This window comes from Cheilinus undulatus, linkage group 3 (genome assembly GCF_018320785.1).
Source record: "Cheilinus undulatus linkage group 3, ASM1832078v1, whole genome shotgun sequence".
Lineage (NCBI taxonomy): Eukaryota > Metazoa > Chordata > Actinopteri > Labriformes > Labridae > Cheilinus > Cheilinus undulatus.
In genome coordinates, this window is record NC_054867.1 from 29,032,933 (window position 1) to 29,053,500 (window position 20,568).

Genomic DNA, 20,568 nt, shown 5'->3' on the forward strand with positions numbered 1-20,568 from the left:
TTGCCTCCTTTTCACAGCTGCGTGCGCCGCTACTACTCACAGAGAGTCGAGCCTGAATCAGCCAATCAGAGCCGCGTCCGAATCAGCCAATCAGAGCGCAAAAAGCAGCCACCAAGCCTGCCTGATTTGCAGTCTGCAAATCAAACTGTGTAGCCTACTTTTGCTTTTCATTTTAAAGATGAATGATTTTTTATTAGGTATCTTTACGGTATTTTTAAGGTATACATGAAAATAGTCACTGTTTATTAACTCCTGCAGTTGCATTCATATGTTTTCACAGGCCGACCCACAGAATTGACTGGGCCCCTTAAAAACCCAGTGAATGGGCCCTCCCTAGTTGTGAATTATTAATGATATCTATGCATGTTTGTTGGATTAGTAGCACTGCTGCTAGCTAACAGCTGGCTAACCGTTGCTTCATTTTTAGAGCAAAAATGTGTGTCAAGTGATGTTTAAATTATGGATTCATGACACTTTTTAACGCCTTTCCCCCTTTTCCCTCATTTATGCAAATGTTTTTCAATTATTAACTCATTTATGCCATATTTTGCCCATTTTGCTTTCTTAAACTTCTTTTCACATCTTATGTGGCCATCTTTGCATTATTTTGTCACTTTTCACCTTTTTTAAATCATTTTTTTGCCACCTTTATAACCTTTACATGACCTTTACGTGACCTTTTCACCCATTCTGCCCCTTTTTGCATTGTTATGACCCAATTTTTTATATTTTATCTTAATGGTGTCTCTTTACCCTATCTTTGCCACTTTTTAACCCCTTTTCACTTTGTTTTCCAGATTTTTTTTTTTTTACATTTTTGCCACTTTTAACCAATTTTTGATACTTTGAACCTTTTAACCTCTTTCAACCAAATTTTTGCCCCTTTATAGCTCCTCTTTACCAACCGTCCTACCAAATTTTGCCACACCTAACCCATTCAGACCACTTTTAACCCATTTTTGCAGTTAATTATATTCCTTGAAGTTGTCTCAAATTCTTCTTTATTTTCTTGCATCTTTAACATTGTGCATATTGTGGCTTTAAGTCTGACATTACTTTCCAACTGGTTTAGTCAACACAACCATACATATTGTGAACATAAAAAAAATTATTAGTTATTCTGTTTTAAGAAAAAGGGGTTTGCATTTTGTAAAAGGCTATATTGTACAACTGCATACATAAATAAAATTCATTTTGTTGCTTTGATAGTTGTTGCTATTTCAATTCAATTTTGCTGACCTCCATGGGCCTCATTTGGCTGGGCCCAGAAAGATCTCCCCATTATCCCCTGTGCACTCATATAATAAATCTTATTTTTGTTGCTGTATTTTTGTTTAATGGCTATTTCTGTTAAACCAGTTATTTGATCTGTATGCATTCCTTGTATGCTACTCATGTTAGACCCTATTATTCACATAGATCGATTAATTTTATTCATCAGTAATTGTTTGGTCTGAAAAATATTAGATGTTTTATACTCGAAACAAAGACTATTAAGTTAGTAAGTGTGATTTATGTAGCTTCGAAATGGAATCTATCAAAATGAAATCTAACCACAATCTAGGTTTATCAAATGTCACATAAACTGCATAAGAAAGGTCTTAGAATAGCCTATATAAATATATGTAGTATCAGAAACAAATGAACAGAAGTTGAGCATATGCTATCTTCAAATAGTTTACGTATGATTGGAGTATCTGAGATTAATTTAGACTCAACGTTTGAGGATACATCTTTGACGATAAATGGGTACAGCATTAACAGAAAGGACAGGAATACTCATGGAAGAGGTGTAGGATGTTACATACAAAATCATATACCTGTTAAAATCAGGCAGGAATTAATGTCACCAGATATTGAGGTTCTCTGGCTTGAAGTTTGTTGAAAACATCTTAAACCCATACTAGTAGGGTGCTGTTATAGACCCCCCAGTGCCAGTGTAGGGTACCTGGATAAGATTTGTGATATGCTGGAAAAACTTGTCTTAAAAACTCCATAAAAAGATCCTCATACCCTTCGTGCTTGCACTTTGAAAGTTTCAAGGTTCATCTGAAAGCTTTGCTCAGAACAAACCAGAATTCATGTCAATGTTTACCTATTTAATTATCTCTTTGTATAAATACTTACATACAACTGTGCATGCATTTTTAGTGCAATATTACATAGATTATCTTATGTATGCTATCCCTGTGCAATATTACATGTATAAACACATCTGTATATGCAAATTATGTACAATAGGGCTATATAGAATTGTATCAGCACTGCAATTTAACAGGCTAAAAGAAAATGTGCAACATTTATAACCATGTGCAATATATCAGCACTTGAACATTTTAGCATCTACCTTATGCATGTTAACACCTTATACACTTCTACTGCAATAGCCACTTTATTAGGCACAGTCATACAGCCACCTTCTGTATTTTTATATGCAGGTTTTTGTATAATGTACTGTTTATTTTTTTGGGTGTTGTCTGATTTTATGTACATTTTTATTATGTACATGCATAATGTACTCTTTTATATGTTCTATCATCACCTTCCCAGGGATCACAGGTGGAAATTAGTCCATGGCTACAATCTGGCACATGTACCTGCCCATGTTCATAAATGAGCACTATCCCTTACAATGAATAAAAGAAATTAAACTTTTTTGCTTCCTGTTGCTCAGCATTTCCTACTGATGTCTCATTGTAAATGATTGTATCAGAGTGTAAACAAACTAGCTCAATGTAATTGTGATCATCTGCAGCCTAAATGGGCATTAAACCTGTAGTCCTGACAGTCATTTAGCACTTAGGCTTCTATTCACACTATTCAGTGAATGCATGTTTATGCTAATCTGATGCTTTAAAAGGAATGCATCTGTTCAGCATTGTGAGGGAGGGGGGTCCACATCTGATGGCTGGCTGTTCAAGTGCAGATTTGTGTCCACAGCAGATTCGGCATTAACATACAGGCATGTCTGAACCTGCTCAGCTGACTCAGACAAAATACAACCTTTTCTTAATAAACAGTAAAATGTTCAAAGCTATCCTTGGGACCTACCACCACCTTCATGGGGAGAAATCATGACCCAATTTCCCAAAACCACTCACATGTATTTGATGAAAAATGTTGGTTTGGACCTTAAATGGAACAAAACAGGATCAAAACAGGAGCCCTGGGTGGACATTCATGCATAAATCTTGGGAAAATCAGCGTTGTTATCCTACGATAGCAGAATAAATAAGTTGAGATCTTAAGAAACCAAGCAAAATGTTCTTAAGATCACAGCAGCATGTAGTCAAATAAAGCATATGGATGTATGTTTGCTAAAGGCTTCAGTACTTCACAGACTTTTCACCACCATTTATTTTTCAGGCACACATTCCCATCCCAGCGAAAACGGCTCTGCAACCCTCTTTAGGTCCTGACCCACCAGTTTATAACCACTGCTTTAAAGTCTCACGCTCTTGAAGGGACTTAAGAAAGGAAAAAGAGCATTTTTACATTTCCCTATAGAATGGTTACCACATATGTTCACACAAAGACTCATTTGAGGATGAAAATGCTCTCTCTAAATCCAACATCTTGTCTCTGAAAAGAAGTAAACCATTAGCATTTTCCTTCCAAAAAGCCCCCCACTCTAACATCTATCAGCCCGTACCCTCCTCACTGACTGTGCATTAAGTAATTACACCATGCTGCTAATGGACATGTGATTATCTGAATGGCTGACAATTATTGTCAGAGTCTCTGCTCTCTGAATGTCTAATGGATCTGATAAAAACAGTGGGAGGTGGTACTTGAACACAAATCCACTGATGGATGGTTTACTCTGTGTCTTTATTATACTTGATTTTATAATGATGCTGGTTCATCTCTGGTTTTTACAGGCAGAAGTGCTGATGTAAAAAACAAAGCCAAACGTCTGAGAATCCAGATGTCTATTAGGGGAAGGTCTGGACTGCAGGCAGGCCAGCTCAGCATCCAGACTCTTCTTCTATGAGGACATGATCTTGTGATGGATGCTGCATGTGGTTTAGCTTTGTCTTGATGAAATATGCAATGCCTTCCCTGACAGAGATGTTGTCTGGATGGGAGCATATATTGTTATGAAAACTCCATATACTCCTCAGCATTGATAGTGCCTTTCCAGATGTGTAAGCTTCCGAAAACATAGGCGCTAATGCAACGCCACACCATCAGAGATGCTGGCTTTTGAACTGTGTGCTGATAACAAGCTGGATGTATTCTCTCCTCTTAAGTCTGTGGTTTACAAAAAGAATTTCAAATTCTGATTCATCTGACCACAGAACAGTCTTCCATTTAGCCTCAGTCCATTTTAAATGAGCTCTGGCTTAGAGAAGACAGTGGCGTTTCTGGATTATGTTCACATATGGCTTCTTCTTTGCATGACATGGCTTTAACTTGTGGATGGCACTAGGAACTGTGTGGATAGACAATAATTTCTGGAAGTCTTCCTGAGCCCATGCAGTGATTTCCAGTACAGAATCATGCCTGTTTTTACATTTCTTTATAAACTGAATTCTGTACTAACCCATGGGTTGATTGTATGTCTAAAGAAGCTTCACAAATTATTGATCAATGAATCTTTGACAAACAAACAGGTGTAATCCACAATGTAAACTATAGTTGTTAAGTTTAGAGTACAATTCTAAAAAAAATGCTCCCACTTTAAGCAACAAAACATCACAATAATTCATGATGTATATAGAAATGCATGAGGAAATAAGCCTGTAATGATAGGCTACATAAGATTATACTGATACATTATAATAGCACCACTGTCACATGACTTTATGACTTTATTAAATACTTTTAATTAGATACTATGATGTGATAACTTACCTTTACCTCTGAAAACTGCAGTTAGTGCTTTTACTTGTAATGGAATATTTCTATATTGTGGAACTACAAAGGATATCAAATGAATATCAAAAATGTACCATATTGACTCAACACACACAAAAGGAAAAAAACTGAATAGAAAAAAGTGCTATATAAACTAGACCAGTTATCTTTGATGTTAGAGTGGGATTGACAGTCGCTCACACGTAGAGCTGCAGCTCCCTCTAGAGAAAGAAGAGGTACTTTTTGAGGTGATTTTTCTTTATTCATTAGAGCTGTGGGTTGTGGGTAGTTTTTTCCATTTTGGCTTGATCTTTTAGGCATATCTTGCTAACACATTTTTGTGATAATCTCCATTCATGTATTTTAAAATGCTGCCTTCATGTGTCTACTGTTGATTGTAAACAGTAGTTCTGTGACAGCTGTTGACGTCTCTGTGTTAACTAGGTTGAACAACACAAAATCCCTGATTATGCATCCAACACACCAGAAAACCTACAAGTGAGATTGTAATTCTGGTCATCACAAGTGATATCCAGCATTTATCCCTCTGAATTTATCTGTATTATTACATCATGTTCAAACATGAATAAACAGGATAACCTTGGTATGAAATAAAAGCTGCTGCCTTGAGTGTGGTTTGGTTTTGACTGGTGATCATCTTTCTTTTACAAAAGAGCTACTTTTAGGAAATGCACCAGTGTGAGTTGGACCTTTGAGTAACTCAGATTTCATCCTCCTGTGCTCAGCTCTGATGGAATAATGGCAATATAAATGTGTGGTTATACATATTCCTGTTAACCTTTAGGATTTAGTTAAGATAGATAAGGAACATAAAATGTATAAAACAGAAAATGTAACAGAGAATCTTAGTCTGCTGTTCATGTTGTCCACAATGTCCATTAGAGTTTAGTAATGTGCTTGAATTCTTGGGAGAATTTACACTGAAATCTTTCATGGATATTTTGGGGAATTTGCTTGGAGATTTTTTTTTAACACTTTCATGTTTCTATATTTTGAAGTGTTTTGTTGAAAGTTCATGGGGGAATTTTTAGTTGTTGTTTTTTTATGGAGATTTTGGAAATTCCTTTGTAAAATTTTGGGAATGGGGGCTTGGATTTGTTTGGCTGTATGGGGGAAGTTTTCATGGAATTTTGAGGGTCCTTTGCTATAAAGTTTTGTAATGATTAGGTTTTATGATAAAGTTTTACTGGGACATTTGGGGAATACCTGAAGAACTTCAGGGGTACTTTTTTTGCAATACTTTAAAAAAAATGTTTAAGAATTTTAACAGACATTTGGGGTGAATATCCAAGAAATTCAGAACTTTAAGTGGAAATTTTATTCACGCTTAGCCTTAACAAGTCCTTGTGGTCCATCATCAAAATTACTCTTGCATCCCTGTTTCAGTGACTGAAGACCCCCAATAACTGACCAACACACAGCCAAAACATCTGCTCTAAAACTGATCCAGTGTCGTATTTTCTGCAGAAACAGGATCCTCAGAAGATTTGTGGACATGATTTTTGGTCACTAATTTTGGTCACTAACACTAATTCCTGTTCAAAGACAAAGCTAACTCCTAAACTTATCAGGCCCTGCTGATCCCAGATAAGTAGAGAAACTAAAAATGCATTCCAACCAAAGCTCAGGTCTCAGGAGGGTAATGCTACTGGACATGACTGGCAGAAGGAGCCCATCGATAAGTTAACCTGAGCTGATGAATTAACCCTGTGTGATGGGGATTTGACCTCTATTAACCTAAATCAGACAGAAAGGTTGAAATATACTGTAGTCAGTGTTATAAATACCTTCAATCTTTGACTTAGTCTGGGTGTAAAGTTTTCCTCAGACTTTTGTTGCCATACCACTGTGTCTGTTGTTGATTTTTGAGATTTTTCTCCTGAGATGTAATATTAGAGATGTCCATAAGATGGTGCTGTCAGACAGCTTAAAGTTGAGTGACTATCAGGAAGTTGTGCTAAGGAGGATTTCTCAGAGTGCTATTAGTATACAACAGCCATTATTTCACCCATAATAGGCAACAGTTACTTCTATAAGTATTTGGACAACCACATTCCCAGGCCTATGCTGTGGTTGTTACTCGTTTATTGGTCTTTACGCCTTCAGTAACTGAAGTGTGGCTTTAAGTTTTTGCTGTCTCTTTGGTAGATTTTTTTAAGTGTGGTCATAGCCTCCTTCACTACCTTTAATACCTCTTTGGACTTGACATTGATCAGTCAAACAGCAACCAAAGCCAATTCAACACTTGATATCATCTCTACACCTCTTAGTTTGCTCTTTATGTCTTAAAAGGAGGAGGGAGCAGATCACACGTGGTCAAGAAACTGCTTGTCAATTAACTGCCCAAAAATACTTTTGAGCCCCTGATGATGGTTTTGTGAATATTATGGCTGTAAAATCAAATGCTGTGAAACCCTCTAAATTTATTTATTTTAAATTTATTTTTCTGCATAATTTTCACACTTAAATGTTTTACATAGTCACACAAATTTTTTATATCAGACAAAGATACTTTGGGACCCCAGCGAACCACAGTGAGAGCCATTATCCACAAATTGAGAAAACTTAAAACAGTGGTGAACCTTCCCAGGAGTGGCCAGCTAACTACCAAACTACACTAAGAGTGCATCAATGACTCATCCAGGAGGTCACAAAAGAACCCAGAACACTATCTAAGACCTGCAGGCCTCACTTGACTCAACCATAAGAAAGACACGAGGCAAAAATGGCATCCATGGGAGAGTTCCAAGGCCCAAAACTCTGCTGTGCAAAAAGAACACAAAGGCTCGTCTCACATTTGACAAAAACATCTTGATGATCCCCAAGACTTTTGGAAAAAATATTCTGTGGACTGACAAGACAAAAGTTGGACTTTTGGAAGTGTGTCCTGTTACATCTGGAGGAAAACTGACACAGCATTTCATAAAAAGAACATCATACCTGCAGTCAAACATGGTGGTGGCAGTGTGATGGTCTGGGGCTGCTTTGCTGCTTCAGGACCTGGACCACTTGCCGTAATTAATGGCACCATGAATGCTAGTCTAACCTTGTCAAAGTACGGACTCCAGACTGAAATCTGATTAAGATGCTGTGGCATGACATGAAACAGAACCTTCACGCTCAAAAGCCATCCAATGTGGCTGAACTAAAACAATTGTGGGGAGAGGAATGGGCCTAAATTCCTCCACAGTGATATGAAAAATCATCACCAGTTATCACAAACTCTTGCTTTCAGTTGTTACCACCACGGGTGGCTATCTTAATGAATGAAATCATCATTGAAAAACTGTATTTTGCATTTTCCTGTTTTATCGTCAAATATTACAATTTGTTTGATGATCAGACACATTTAAGTGACAAAATGCAAAAAATAAGACAAAAGGAAGGGGCAAATATGTTTTCACGGGACTGTATTGGGGAAAGGAGAGTGAGGGGAATAAAATGGGGGAAAGGAGCCACCTGCTTCAAGGACAACCACCTCTGTGCATGGACAGAAACACCAGGCTACAGACGCCCCAGATCCTCAGTACTTATTACTGTGGTTACAACCATTCTACTTGGGGTTATTCTTTAATTTTTACTACTGGGTATCACTCACCACTATGACTTAATGGTAAATATCATTTTTACAGTCTACTGTAAAAATTTAAATGACTTGGCTTCTGTGCAATTTTCAGCTGACGTGTCTCAGTGCAACCACCAGCAATCATGCCTTAGTCATACTTAGTATATTTTTGTCACAGCAGCTTGATTCATTCTTGGTCAGCCGTTTCCTGTCTGAAGATGTGATCACTGAAATTTCAGGTCCTGAAAATAACTCGCTCTTTCTAGCCTTACTTTCAGATTGTTTATTCAAAACATTCAATAAACTTTTTTTCTTTTGATGCAAACAGTTACTGTTCCAAACTCCATTCATGTTAAATCACACTACATAAGTGTACAGCTGTTTACATTCTCCAGAAGGCCCATCTCTAAATATTTAGTTGTAATAAACAAGACCATAAGGAAGAATAGAGGAAAAACAATGTACACGAGTCAGGTGATCTCTACTTTTATTTAAATTAAACCATAAAGGACTTTTAAAGCATTTTAATATTTACCAAAACACTAACCTTTATCTGAATTAGATTTCGTCTCTCATTAATCATAACTATATATTCATAGATGCTAGGCAGAAAAAAATGGAAGAAATATATAGGCGCACAGTAGGTCAAACAGTACTGAAAGCAAATCTAAGAATCGGTTGTAAACAAAAGTCAAGGCACAACAAACTGCGACAGACATGGAAATGGTACTATAAAAAAGTGACAGGATGTTAGGTAACACAGACTTTAAATATCAGTAAGGATCCAACAGAATTTCCCCCTGCACATGAAGCCTTTTTTTATTTAAAATTTTTTAACTTTTAATATTTTTATTTGCATTTTGTAGGAATGTTAGATCATTTGTGTGGATTACAGAGCTACTATTTGTCATGTTGAGACATGCAGAACAAAATACGGTTTGGCTATAAATGATGAACTCATGTAAACATTATAAAAAAACACACTTTCATTTTATCAATCAGGTTTTAAGTCCATGCCTGTGCTTCAGCTCTTAAAAAATAAGCTCCATGTGATTAAAAGTTTAATAATTTGCACATCAGAATTTCTAAAAGTAAAATGAATGCATTTATATAAAAAAGTTTTCCTTTGCCTCCTCTAGTAATTGAAAATAAAGAAAAAAGAACAAAAATACAATAATAAAGGTTGATTTTTGTGGTCATAGCCCAAAGAGTTAACAATACGAGTGACTGGATCAGCAATCGTTGAAATTCCACAAGGCTCGTCAGGTTTCAGTCTCTTAGGTGTCTTTATAAAAAGCAGATCAAAGCAGATATGGTGGTTGGCCAGTGCAGTCATTCATGATGTGTGTACGCCCCCCTCTCTGAATGGTCACCAGAACTGTTCAAGTAATCTGAAAAAGCACAAACAAATTTTAAACCCAGAGTCATAAGGTTTAACGAGTCAGAGATCTTAATCTCTTCCTGAGTGGGAACTCACCTTGACACTCCCTCAGAAAGGTTTCTTTAGAAGAGGCCACAGTCCTTCAGGTTGTTTTTGATGATGACGTCAGTGACGGCGTCAAACACAAACTGCACGTTTTTGGTGTCGGTGGCGCAGGTGAAGTGGGTGTAGATCTCCTTGGTGTCCTTCTTCTTGTTCAGGTCCTCGAATTTGGTCTGAATGTAAGCCTGAGCCTCCTCATACTTGTTGGGGCCTGAAAGGAGAGAGAGAGAGAGAGGGAGAGAGAGAGAGAGAGAGAGAGAGAGAGAGGGAGAGAAAGAGAGAGAGAGAGAGGGGGGGGGGGGGGGGAGAGAGAGAGAGAGAGAGAGAGAGAGATGATGATGATGACTGAAACCCTGTCAGAACAGACAGATTTTAACAGTTCTTTAAAATTTGTGTCTTGACTAAAGGAGTCCACATTTTGTGCTCCCTCTTGTTCTATTTTATTCAAAATAAGGATGTGTCACCCCAAAAATAGAGATTCAATCTCATGTTTGACAAAGCCAGAAGACTATTGACCTTGATTAGTGATTTTGATTTATTTACAAAGTCCTAAAAAATCCTAAAGGAAAGGGTACAAATACATTCTGCTAGTTTCAAAATAAAAACTAAGATGGTAGCACAAACTAACAAGTTTTTCCTTAGAGCTCAAGTGAAATTAAAATTATTACACAGGCTGAAGTTGATAGCAATGCCTCTTTATTAACCATGCAGCACACTGGACCATCAATTCAAATATTGACTATCTCTTTACAGTTATTTTTAAAGCCTTAAAATGCTGCCGGGGGATGTCGCAAGGGCTTGTGGCAACCCTACTACCCACCGGGACGGTACCCTAGACCAGTGGTTCCCAAAATAGGGGACAGGACCCCTGGGGTAGTCACAAGACACTAATGAGGGGTCGTGAAGTGCTTGCTAAAAATACAAAGAGAAGTTTAAAATGATTTAAAGTTGTGTAATTAGAAAAAGTGTGGGTACATAATCATGCGTTAGTCATATGTAGTAAGCAATTCAGTCACACAGTGTGAGCTGACATTTTGCCATGACTGTCACAGAGTCGTCTTGAGATCGCACAGTGTATGCCCAGTTTAAGACATAACAATCTGTCCACAGGGGGCGCCAAAATTCAACAGACTGACAGTTCCTTAGGAGCTTTGATTCTTACAAGTAGAAATCAAATTCTTAGAGTTTTACTTTTCACCTCTAATACAGTAATGGGTTTAGAGATGCTTCTGTTGCGCAGACAAACTGACTTATGTTGTAATCAGATGATGTGAAGCGTCTTTAGGGGGGGGAACAGCCCTCAGTATTGTTTCCAGAGAGTGCAGGGAAAATATTTCAGAAAACAGAGCAAATAAAGGCATATAAAACAAAAACATGGATTTTATAAAAATCATTTTGGTGCCGGGACAAAGAAATATTTCATTGGAAATTCATGGAGGTGTCACACCCTAGCTATAGGTTATAAAATGTGTTAATTTTGTCTTTATATTAATCCAGAAGATTAACACTGACAAACGTCATGTGAATCAGAATCTAATATGTCGGGACAAGTACCAGTGTATTCAGGGAAGCAGATGGTCAGAGGGCTGTGAGTAATCTTCTCCTCAAACAGATCCTTCTTGTTTAGGAAGAGGATGATGGATGTCTCTGTGAACCACTTGTTGTTGCAGATGGAGTCGAACAGCTTCATGCTCTCATGCATCCGGTTCTGGGTGGGACGAGGCACAAATGTGGAGGTAAAGAGATTATTAGAAAGCACAACTAGGGCACATAACGGAAATGAGTTCCTGACACCCGCCACCTCCCTCATCATTTAAAACCATCCCAGGAATGAGGACCAAACTCACCATCTCCTCGTCCTCGGCCAGCACCAGGTCGTAAGCGCTCATGGCCACACAAAAGATGATGGCTGTAACTCCCTCGAAGCAGTGAATCCACTTCTTCCTCTCTGACCGCTGGCCTCCCACATCGAACATCCTGCACAAAGATACACGCTGTAAATGCTGTTTTTATGAGAATGTGCAGCAGAAACAACATTTTATCACACTGACAGACCAGAAGAGAAAGATTCAAGGTCTCCCCCTGGACACAAGTGTGTGTCTTTACACTGACTACACATCTGCCTCGTCCTCTCTCTTCATGGCAGGGTGTTTGCGTGTCATTTTCCTGGCATTTGTTGGCATTTTAGTGCAGTGCAGTTGCTGTGGTAACAGGGTGGCCTGAAGACGGGGTGAGATTTTGTCTGCTCCAGTAAAACTCTTGCTCTCTCCTCGGTCTAAGTGATTGAAACCATCTACCCTCATAGCATCATTTTCATGGAGACGACTATTTTCAAAGTCAACAGTGCCATTTTTTCAAAGCAGGAGTGCTCTCATCATATTTGTAGTGAATCTATTCCTCTTTTTTAAAATAGCAAACCCATGAGGTTGCAGTATACTTCAGCATATTAAGCACAAAAAGTGATTCAACATATGCATGACGTTAGCAGATTTCCACTGAGCTCCTGTATGACTGAGTTTAAAGATATAGTGGCGTTAGATGAGGGAGAGAGGACTCTGGGCAGTGGACACAGAAAGATGGGTGTAACATCATAGAGTGACTCAGAGTGAGTTTTTCATTAGACCTGCTAAGCAGTTCTCACTTTGCAGATTTCGTTTCATTAGAGCAGAACTTTTGAGTCCAGCAGACACAGCAAGCTTTAGGCTGAGTAAGCAGAGCTCATTATAACAGTGACACACTTTACAGTGTTTACATCCACAGCGCACTCATCTCCAGCACTGCTTACAGAAGCCAAATATATCACAGCAGAGCAGCACAGAGGAGCTGCAGAAGGTAAACATGTGCTCAATGGATTTGGCTTTTGTCTCTCTGAAAGAAATAAAAATAAATCAGGACTTCAGATATGAGGCTTGAATATAATATGAGGACACAAAGCAGGCACAGGAGAAGGGACAGTTTTTCATTTTAACTGCTGCAACCAAGCAGCTTAAGTTGTTTTTTTTTGTGTGTGTAGTGACATTTTACAGAGAAATTCCTTTGTTGTTTTGAAAGTGTTAGGAGAATTATAGCTCCATCCTATATAAAGAAAAATATGGCAGTAGTTACACTTGGACCTGCAGACAAAACTAAATTTTACTATATGAGAAGGAAAAACAACACCAATCAGTACACAAACACAAAAACAGAACAGTTAAGTAAAAATAAGACATGAAATAGACTGAAAACAGTGAAACACTAAAACAGTAATAATAAGTTTGATCTCCCTTGTTATGTTTTTCAAATACTAGAATAAAAAAATAAACATGCCGCTGCAAAAACACACACAATCTGGTGACAATCTGGCAGTTTATATGTCCATGTTTATCAATTTGCACTGTACCCAACAATATATATACATAAATTAGTAAAGCTTTGATTCCAATAATCCCAATTTCATTTAATTTTTATCATTTTATTTTTGCATGTCTTGCTAGTTGCCTCATAATTTCTGCCACTGACATCCACTCCTTGTGCTTTTTTTCACTTGTCTTTCCTTAAACATGCATTTCCTCAAAATCTGCCAAATTAGTTTTAAATAAACAGATAACACAACTCTCCATCAGAGTGACATCTAAAATCTAAGACTGTCCCCCAGCAAAAATGAGACTTTTTCAGGACTCATTGTAAGACCCTAAATTTTAAAAAGCTGATTTAAAACTTATTCGAAATTCATGGGAACCCTGGCAAGGAGTACCCGCAGTTGAACTACTGGTGTGAGGAGCTGATTTGTTAAAGTTGTCATGAGACAAATGAGACATTAGGTCCTTTAAAACAAGTCCATAAAGCAGAAAACAGAGTTTTTTTCTTTCTGTGAACTTCAACAACCTTACAAAAAGGGGAACACCGTGTGCTGTCAAACTCACATGACGCTTTAAGTGCAAACATGCGTGTGTGACTCAGGGTAAACATAGAGGAATTTTATATTTACATCTTCTCCTTAAAATGACCACTGGTTTCAGCCAAAGAGGGGCTTTTCCTTTTCATGTTTCATGTTGTTGCATTAAATGGCACATTGCTTCCTCTATGATTCTTGGAGGTTTATCAGCAGAGCTGGTTGCTCATGCAGTGAAGGTGGTCTACCTCTGTTATTAAACACATCATTTGATTGGCTAAAGAGGCACTTGGGGGTCTTTTCCTGGAGAAAAACAAATGTTGCGCTTTATAAAATAAACCCATGATGTGATGGCAAACATAATGTAAAAATGGGGTTGAGGTCATGAGCGGGTCTTACTTGAAGTGCAGGTCCTTAAAAGTGAAATGTGTTTCCACGATGCCGGTGGTCTTCACTCTGGTCCGCAGCACATCTTGCTGTGTGGGGATGTAATCAGGCTTGGCTATCCTCTCCAGGTCATTCAGGTAGCTGATGGGAACACAGAAAAAAAACATTATACATGAAACCAAAAGCTCTGTACTTTCAGCTGTTCAGTAAAATACCTTCACACAGACAGAAGAGGAAGAGAAGTACCTTCTTTGGCCTTTTGACATCTTGCTAAGATTAAAAAAAAATACTGTAAACTTTCCAATGTTTTGGTCAGGTAACTTTCAATGCTTTCTCTTAAACACCTATAACACCCTTAAGCCAGCAATACTGGTAAAACATACTAGAAATTTTTTTTTAACTTATATAAAATTGATAAAATTGGCAAACTAAAGTAAGTCTTTCAATGAAAAGATAACAAAAATTAAATCCTGACACTACGACGACAAGCTTTGGAAGCCACATGCAAGCCCACAAAAAAAGCAAGGGTTTTTGCTCATATCCTTCCAATAAACAATGATAAACATCAGATATTTTGTCTGTGCAGACATTTTTGGCTTTTTTTTCTCTATATTATTTTTTAAAAATTCTATAAAGAGTAACCTTAACTCTAATTCATTAAGCACTTTTCTCCCTTCATGTGCAAATTTGGCTAAACCTTACATCACCTGATGACCTCTCAACAGTCACAGAGTTACTCTGATGACCACTCATTGGTCAATACTATAACATTTTCCTTTTTTACACTAACATACCTGTTTTTATATGTGTATATATATATATATATAAAAATTTATATATATATATATATATATATATATATATATATAAATATAAATACATACATATATATATATATATATATATATATTTTATATATATATATTTATATGAAGGAAGGATAGCTTGTGAAATGTCTGCCCATCTGTATGCTTTGGAGAAAAGCGATTAAGAACTACGGCAGTTCATAAATGTCACCTGTTGAGACGGCGGAGCTAAGGTTTAGCTAAGATGCTAACGCTTACGCAGCTCAAACAGACCCGAACATAAACACTTTTCTGAGTTAAAACTCGGAGAAGTCCAGTTGTCACCGTAACAACAGCCCCTTTATTGACGGGGTTTACAACTGTAACGTGTTGTTGGAAGTGATTGATTTGGTGACATAATCATTATGTCTGAGCCCACTGATATGATATTAAACAGAGAGAACTTCACTGAGCTGGAGATCAGCTGTTCTCCAGTGTATTCAAGAATGAAAACAATCAAGAACGGTCTGATACTCAGAGAAAGGAAATAATGTTTTTGTGACTGAAAACTCACATTAAGAGGAATTATGAAAGGAAAAAATGTATAGAAAGCTGTTTCAATTTGACTGTTTTCAATATTATTTTAAACCCTTGTTCTCCTGTCCTAGCAGACACACAGAGCTCTGTCTATCCAAATCTTCTTGTGACTTTAAATTTGTTTCAATTTGTGTTTCTTGGAAAAATTTAATGTTTAGTTTGTACTGTCATTGGGATTAATAATGCGAATATATACCAGTAACATCTCATTTTAATATTTATCTTCCTATTTAATGTCAAAGTAAGACACCTGGGAACCTGGGTGTGATGAAAACTTTCTTAAACATAATTCCAGAGTGTTAGCACAGGAGGCCTGGCATTTAGTCTGTTTTATAAATACGATCAAATAAACTTAGATTATTATTAAATCATCTAGTTTTTCTCTTTTTTGCCAATTTTTGTTAAAGCAAAAAGTTACTTTGATTCTATAATCAGATTGTAACAATTTGAATCGGACCGTATTGTTCTATATTTTAATGAATCATCAGTGAATCAAATAGTAGTCTGTGAATTGAGATTCAATTCGAATCGTCTTGAGGAGAGATTCACACCCCTAACATATTAGCTTTTTGGCCTCAAGTCTTTCCCAGGCACTCTTTCGCGACCCACTGATAATGTAACCTTGCAAAGCAGATGGATACGCCTGTTTCCTTGTTTCACTGGTGAATCCATCTTGCAAAGCTCCCACCTGAACCGTTTGGGCCTGGTTAGAAAGTGACAGGACCAGTCAGCGATGAGGGGCAGTACTTTCAGGCGCGGCAGAGTATTGTCTCAAGCAAGCAGCAACAAGAGGCTGGTGCAATTATAGCAGAAGAGATTAGCGTGGATGCTGCTAAAGCACCAGTTTTATCAGGACTTGATGATATTTTGTTAAAAGAAGAACAAAGAACAGCAGTGAGCCATGTACTAACATGTCTATAGTCACCATAGTTTGCGTTATTCCTCGGTAGCTGCAAACGCGCATTTCGGTCGTGGCTACATCACATGTTTTGTTGCTCTGATTGGTCTGTACAGATGTGACAGACAGAACATTCATCCAATCACACTCTGAGTTTCTTTCAAATCCTCTGCCCTTTCCCAAACACTTAGTATTAAAGGTTTTCCAGATGAATGTGTGAAACAAATCCATATGGCGCGTCAGGTTACTGAAAATGGCTTCACGACCCACTTTTGGGTCCCGACCCACCAGTTGAGAATCAGTGCTTTAATACATGTCTGACAAAAGCACTGATTGTGAGACCACAACAAACAATGAGGGATACACCAAAGGCTTGAGGTTAAAATGCTATCATCCCATCTTTCATCACATTATTCAGCTTCATAATAAAAGAGTGTGCTGCATAACAAAGTGTTGGTAATCCCACACAAACCACTGGCTGGGTGTAGATATTCAAGCCTCCGCAGCGCTTCTGTGAGCCACGTGTCTGACAGTTTAATCATAATCCCGTTCCCCACCGAGGTTTGAGCCTGCTTTTGTCGTCCACACATCTGATAGTGTTAACACCACTGCTCTGACTGCTGGGTTTTTATAAGCCTTGAAGATTAATTAAATCTGATGGGCTTACACTCCATTATGAAAAAATGCTCTTCTGTAGTGTGACAGAGAATCATCAATAGCCACTAAGTGGTCATTTTATAAGATTTTACAAGAGATTTTTATCCACTCTCATTATGTTTATTTTTGTGAGTGCTGTGGATGATTATCTGAGGCCCACTTTGGAGCTATAATAAACATTTACAGCTTAAAACCAAAAATATTGCTGCACACACAACAATTAAAGTGCAGCTTTGGAAGCTGGATCCATTACTTCCTGAGTGTACAGAACATGTCTTTTTCTATAACCCTAGTAAGCTAAAAGAAGAAGGTCTCAGTTAACATGAATGGAACCATTTCTTTTTATCCTCCTGGCTCTTTCTGGCTCTCCACAGGTGCTCAGACATGGATCATGATCTAGTGCCAGACTCATTTAGTCCTCTCTTATAGCAACATTATCTCAGCGCTCTCCAAAGTCGAGATGAAACATCATCCACACTGAAATTGAGGTGGCGCAGGTCCCTTTGGTTTTAAGAGAAGCAGTGGCCAGCCAACACAAACAGATAACCCCCCCAGTAGTTAAATAGTACCTCATCAACAGAGCAATGATTGGTGAAACACTTAACACTCCCCTGACAGTTTTCAGCACATTCTGCAGGTGACAGAGCATTAAAAAGGCTGTGTGTATTAACCAGAAATCAGCAAGGTTTCTTCCTCCTGCAGTTTGTAGGTAGCTGCTTGTGAGCTGCGCCCAGGTTCTCAGTTTTTCTCTGCTGTGCACCACACCTCCCAGACTGAGAGTGGATACCACCAGTGAGAGAGTGATAACCACCTCTCACCTCATAGCAGCCTCTCACAATTACTTCATGCTCCCCTTGTTATTGTATTGGAACATTATGACAATAAGGTCCACAAATGGGGCTCTCAGAGACGAGGGTAATTGAGATAATTAAACCTGCGGAGAGAGGCTGAGGTTTCTGTGTTGTTGCTGATTAGCAAAGCATCTGGTATTGAAAGTGAAAGCCACTGGTTAAACAACACAGTAATGACATCACTATTAATGACCGTGGCTGCTCTCTGTTTTTACTGCTAAAGCAATTTCAATGTTCATGAAAAACAACAGTGTTATAAAGGGATATCTGGACAACATGCCCAAATTATCACTCTAGACTAAGTTGTAGGTAAAATTAAGAGATGCAGAGTGGGGGTTAGTGTGATGTATTTTCTTTGAAACTCCTCAGATGTCCTGTGCTAACTTTAAATATTAAGTTGTCAGTTTTTTAGATTGCAACATATTTTTATACCATGTTTAAAAACCCTACAATCTCAGATATTTTCATGATCAATAGTATCAAAAAGTACAAAATCTTTATAGGTACAATATGCAGAATTTTTGCACTGAGATATCTATACTAATATAAAAAAGACCATGCCTATATAATTTTAGCTGAATTCATTCATTTTTACAGCCAGAAAAAATCTTTAATTTTATAGATGCAATAGGACATGTCTTGTAACGGCATCTGTCATGACAGAACAACGGTGTCAGACATGACTTGTTTGTCATTACCATGGAAAAGCAAGATGTTACATGAAATACTGCTACATGATGAAGCAGGATCTTATCTAGAAAGCTGCTCCTCTGTTGCGTCATCTCATTCATGTTTTTTGCTGCTTGTTTGTGATGGACCATGATTATTCTCTTCCCCTAATGTGGAACTCCATCCTCCGTAACATTTCTTCCCTCCCTGGCATTTTCAGGTCAAGCAGAGAGAGCTGAAAGCACCTCTGTAGCCAATGTCTTGTTTTGAATTGAGGACTTGGTTTAGTTAAAACCGCACTACATAAGGTGTAGAAATGAAACTGTGAACTGACATTTTGGCTTCAGTCATGAATTCCACATAACGGGGGAGAAAAGCTGTTAAAAGTGTCCTGCTTTACTTCATTCACTCTCAATATACATTAAACTATTTTATTGCTAAATGGATATACAGTTTTACTAGGCAGAGAAGGCTCTGCTCCAAAGATGCGCCCTGGGTTAGTCTAGCAGCATGCTTTGAATTCTAGAAAGCGCACAGCTAAAAATCTCCATATGACAATGTGCACTGAATACAATTAAATAAGTTCAAAAGCAATAAATCATAGTAGCATGAAAATGAGGGTGCAACAAGCTTTTGCTATAAAGGAGGAGGCTGGGGTGGAGGAGGTTAAGCTTTGCCAGCAGCAGTGTGGTGAATCAGAATGAAAGCAAGCAAGGATTGGCGAGAAGTGTGCCATATCTAAATGGAAAGCTGTGTTGAGAGAAAGAGCCGTGATTGGCTGTGGGAGCTGGGAGAAGATAATTGGGCTAAGCTGTTTGCTGTTTTGATTGAAAGCCATCTGGTGGCAGAATTTACATACCATGGATTTTAAACTTCACCTGTTTCATAAGACAGATGTGTGGGAGAGGAAAGAATCCTCAAAACTTGCAGGCACACAAAGTCCTGCATAAGAGCAGGTTCTGGCACCAAATCGGAACAACAAAACAGTCAGTATTTTGACTGACTAGTAGGGGTGTAAAAGTACGTGTACTTGTACCGTACCAATTTGGTACAGGCCTCTCGGTACGGTACAGACGTGTACCGGACGAATACATGTGGAACGAAGCTCACATACAGACAGAAAACCAGAGCACAACTCATACTGTCCCTGCAACCACACAACCACTTTGTTTCCCAGTAAAATACATTGGTGTACAAAGACAACAACAATAGCACTGACATTATTCAGCAGCTGTATCGTGCAGGGGACCAATCAAAGCATTTGAAAATGCTTCACTCAAACAAGAACGTCACTAAAAGGAGGAGGAACAACAAAAAGTCTCACGAGCCAGTTATGAATTTCCTATTCTTTAAGATAGTTTTTATCATAACAATGGTGTTCTGGCTCTGTGAATCAAATTAATTTTACCTTCAACCGTCAGCCTTGGAGCAGGGGAGAGCAGACTCCTTTCATGTCTGCAGCTGCGTCATATAGGTAAAGTTATCCTCAGATTTCACACGGCTCTAACCTCTTTATCCGCCTAGATGGGCTGTGAAAAGTTCTCCCAAACGTTGTAGTACGTCCCATTGGTTAAAAAGTAATCTAGCGTTGAAGTCCGTGTTGAAATCAGCAGGAAAGACGCTAATTTGCATACTTAGCAAGCTAACACACGGTTGTATAATGATGCGTTTAAGTTGACTGGGAAATTTAAGTGTTTAAAAAATGGGTATAAATATGTCAATATATCAATTTAAAAAACCTAGTAATTTCAAAATATATTCATTTGTTAATATTTTTAATCACTGAAGAACTTTTGGAAGGAGGTCGCAGCATTATTAATAATTTAATTGTAATTTATTCAGCCTATTTATTTTCATACAATTTAATTTTTTTTTTTAATTAAAAATTAATCTTATTAATTTGCTTCAATTACCATTCCGAAAA

The 20,568-nt window shown here is 37.9% G+C and overlaps 1 protein-coding gene across 1 annotated transcript in view; it reads right to left on the reverse strand.

The window, feature by feature from the left end:
* Positions 1–8,916: 8,916 nt before the first annotated feature.
* LOC121506698 (guanine nucleotide-binding protein G(i) subunit alpha-2) overlaps positions 8,917–20,568 on the reverse strand; it is a 79,655-nt gene continuing 68,003 nt past the window's right edge. The window contains exons 5-9 of the mRNA XM_041782546.1: positions 14,200–14,328; positions 11,777–11,906; positions 11,484–11,637; positions 9,924–10,140; positions 8,917–9,837 (exon numbers count right to left, since the gene is read on the reverse strand). Coding sequence (XP_041638480.1) covers positions 9,950–10,140; positions 11,484–11,637; positions 11,777–11,906; positions 14,200–14,328 — 604 coding nt within the window. The 3' untranslated portion in view covers positions 8,917–9,837; positions 9,924–9,949. The remainder of the gene's footprint in view (positions 9,838–9,923; positions 10,141–11,483; positions 11,638–11,776; positions 11,907–14,199; positions 14,329–20,568) is intronic.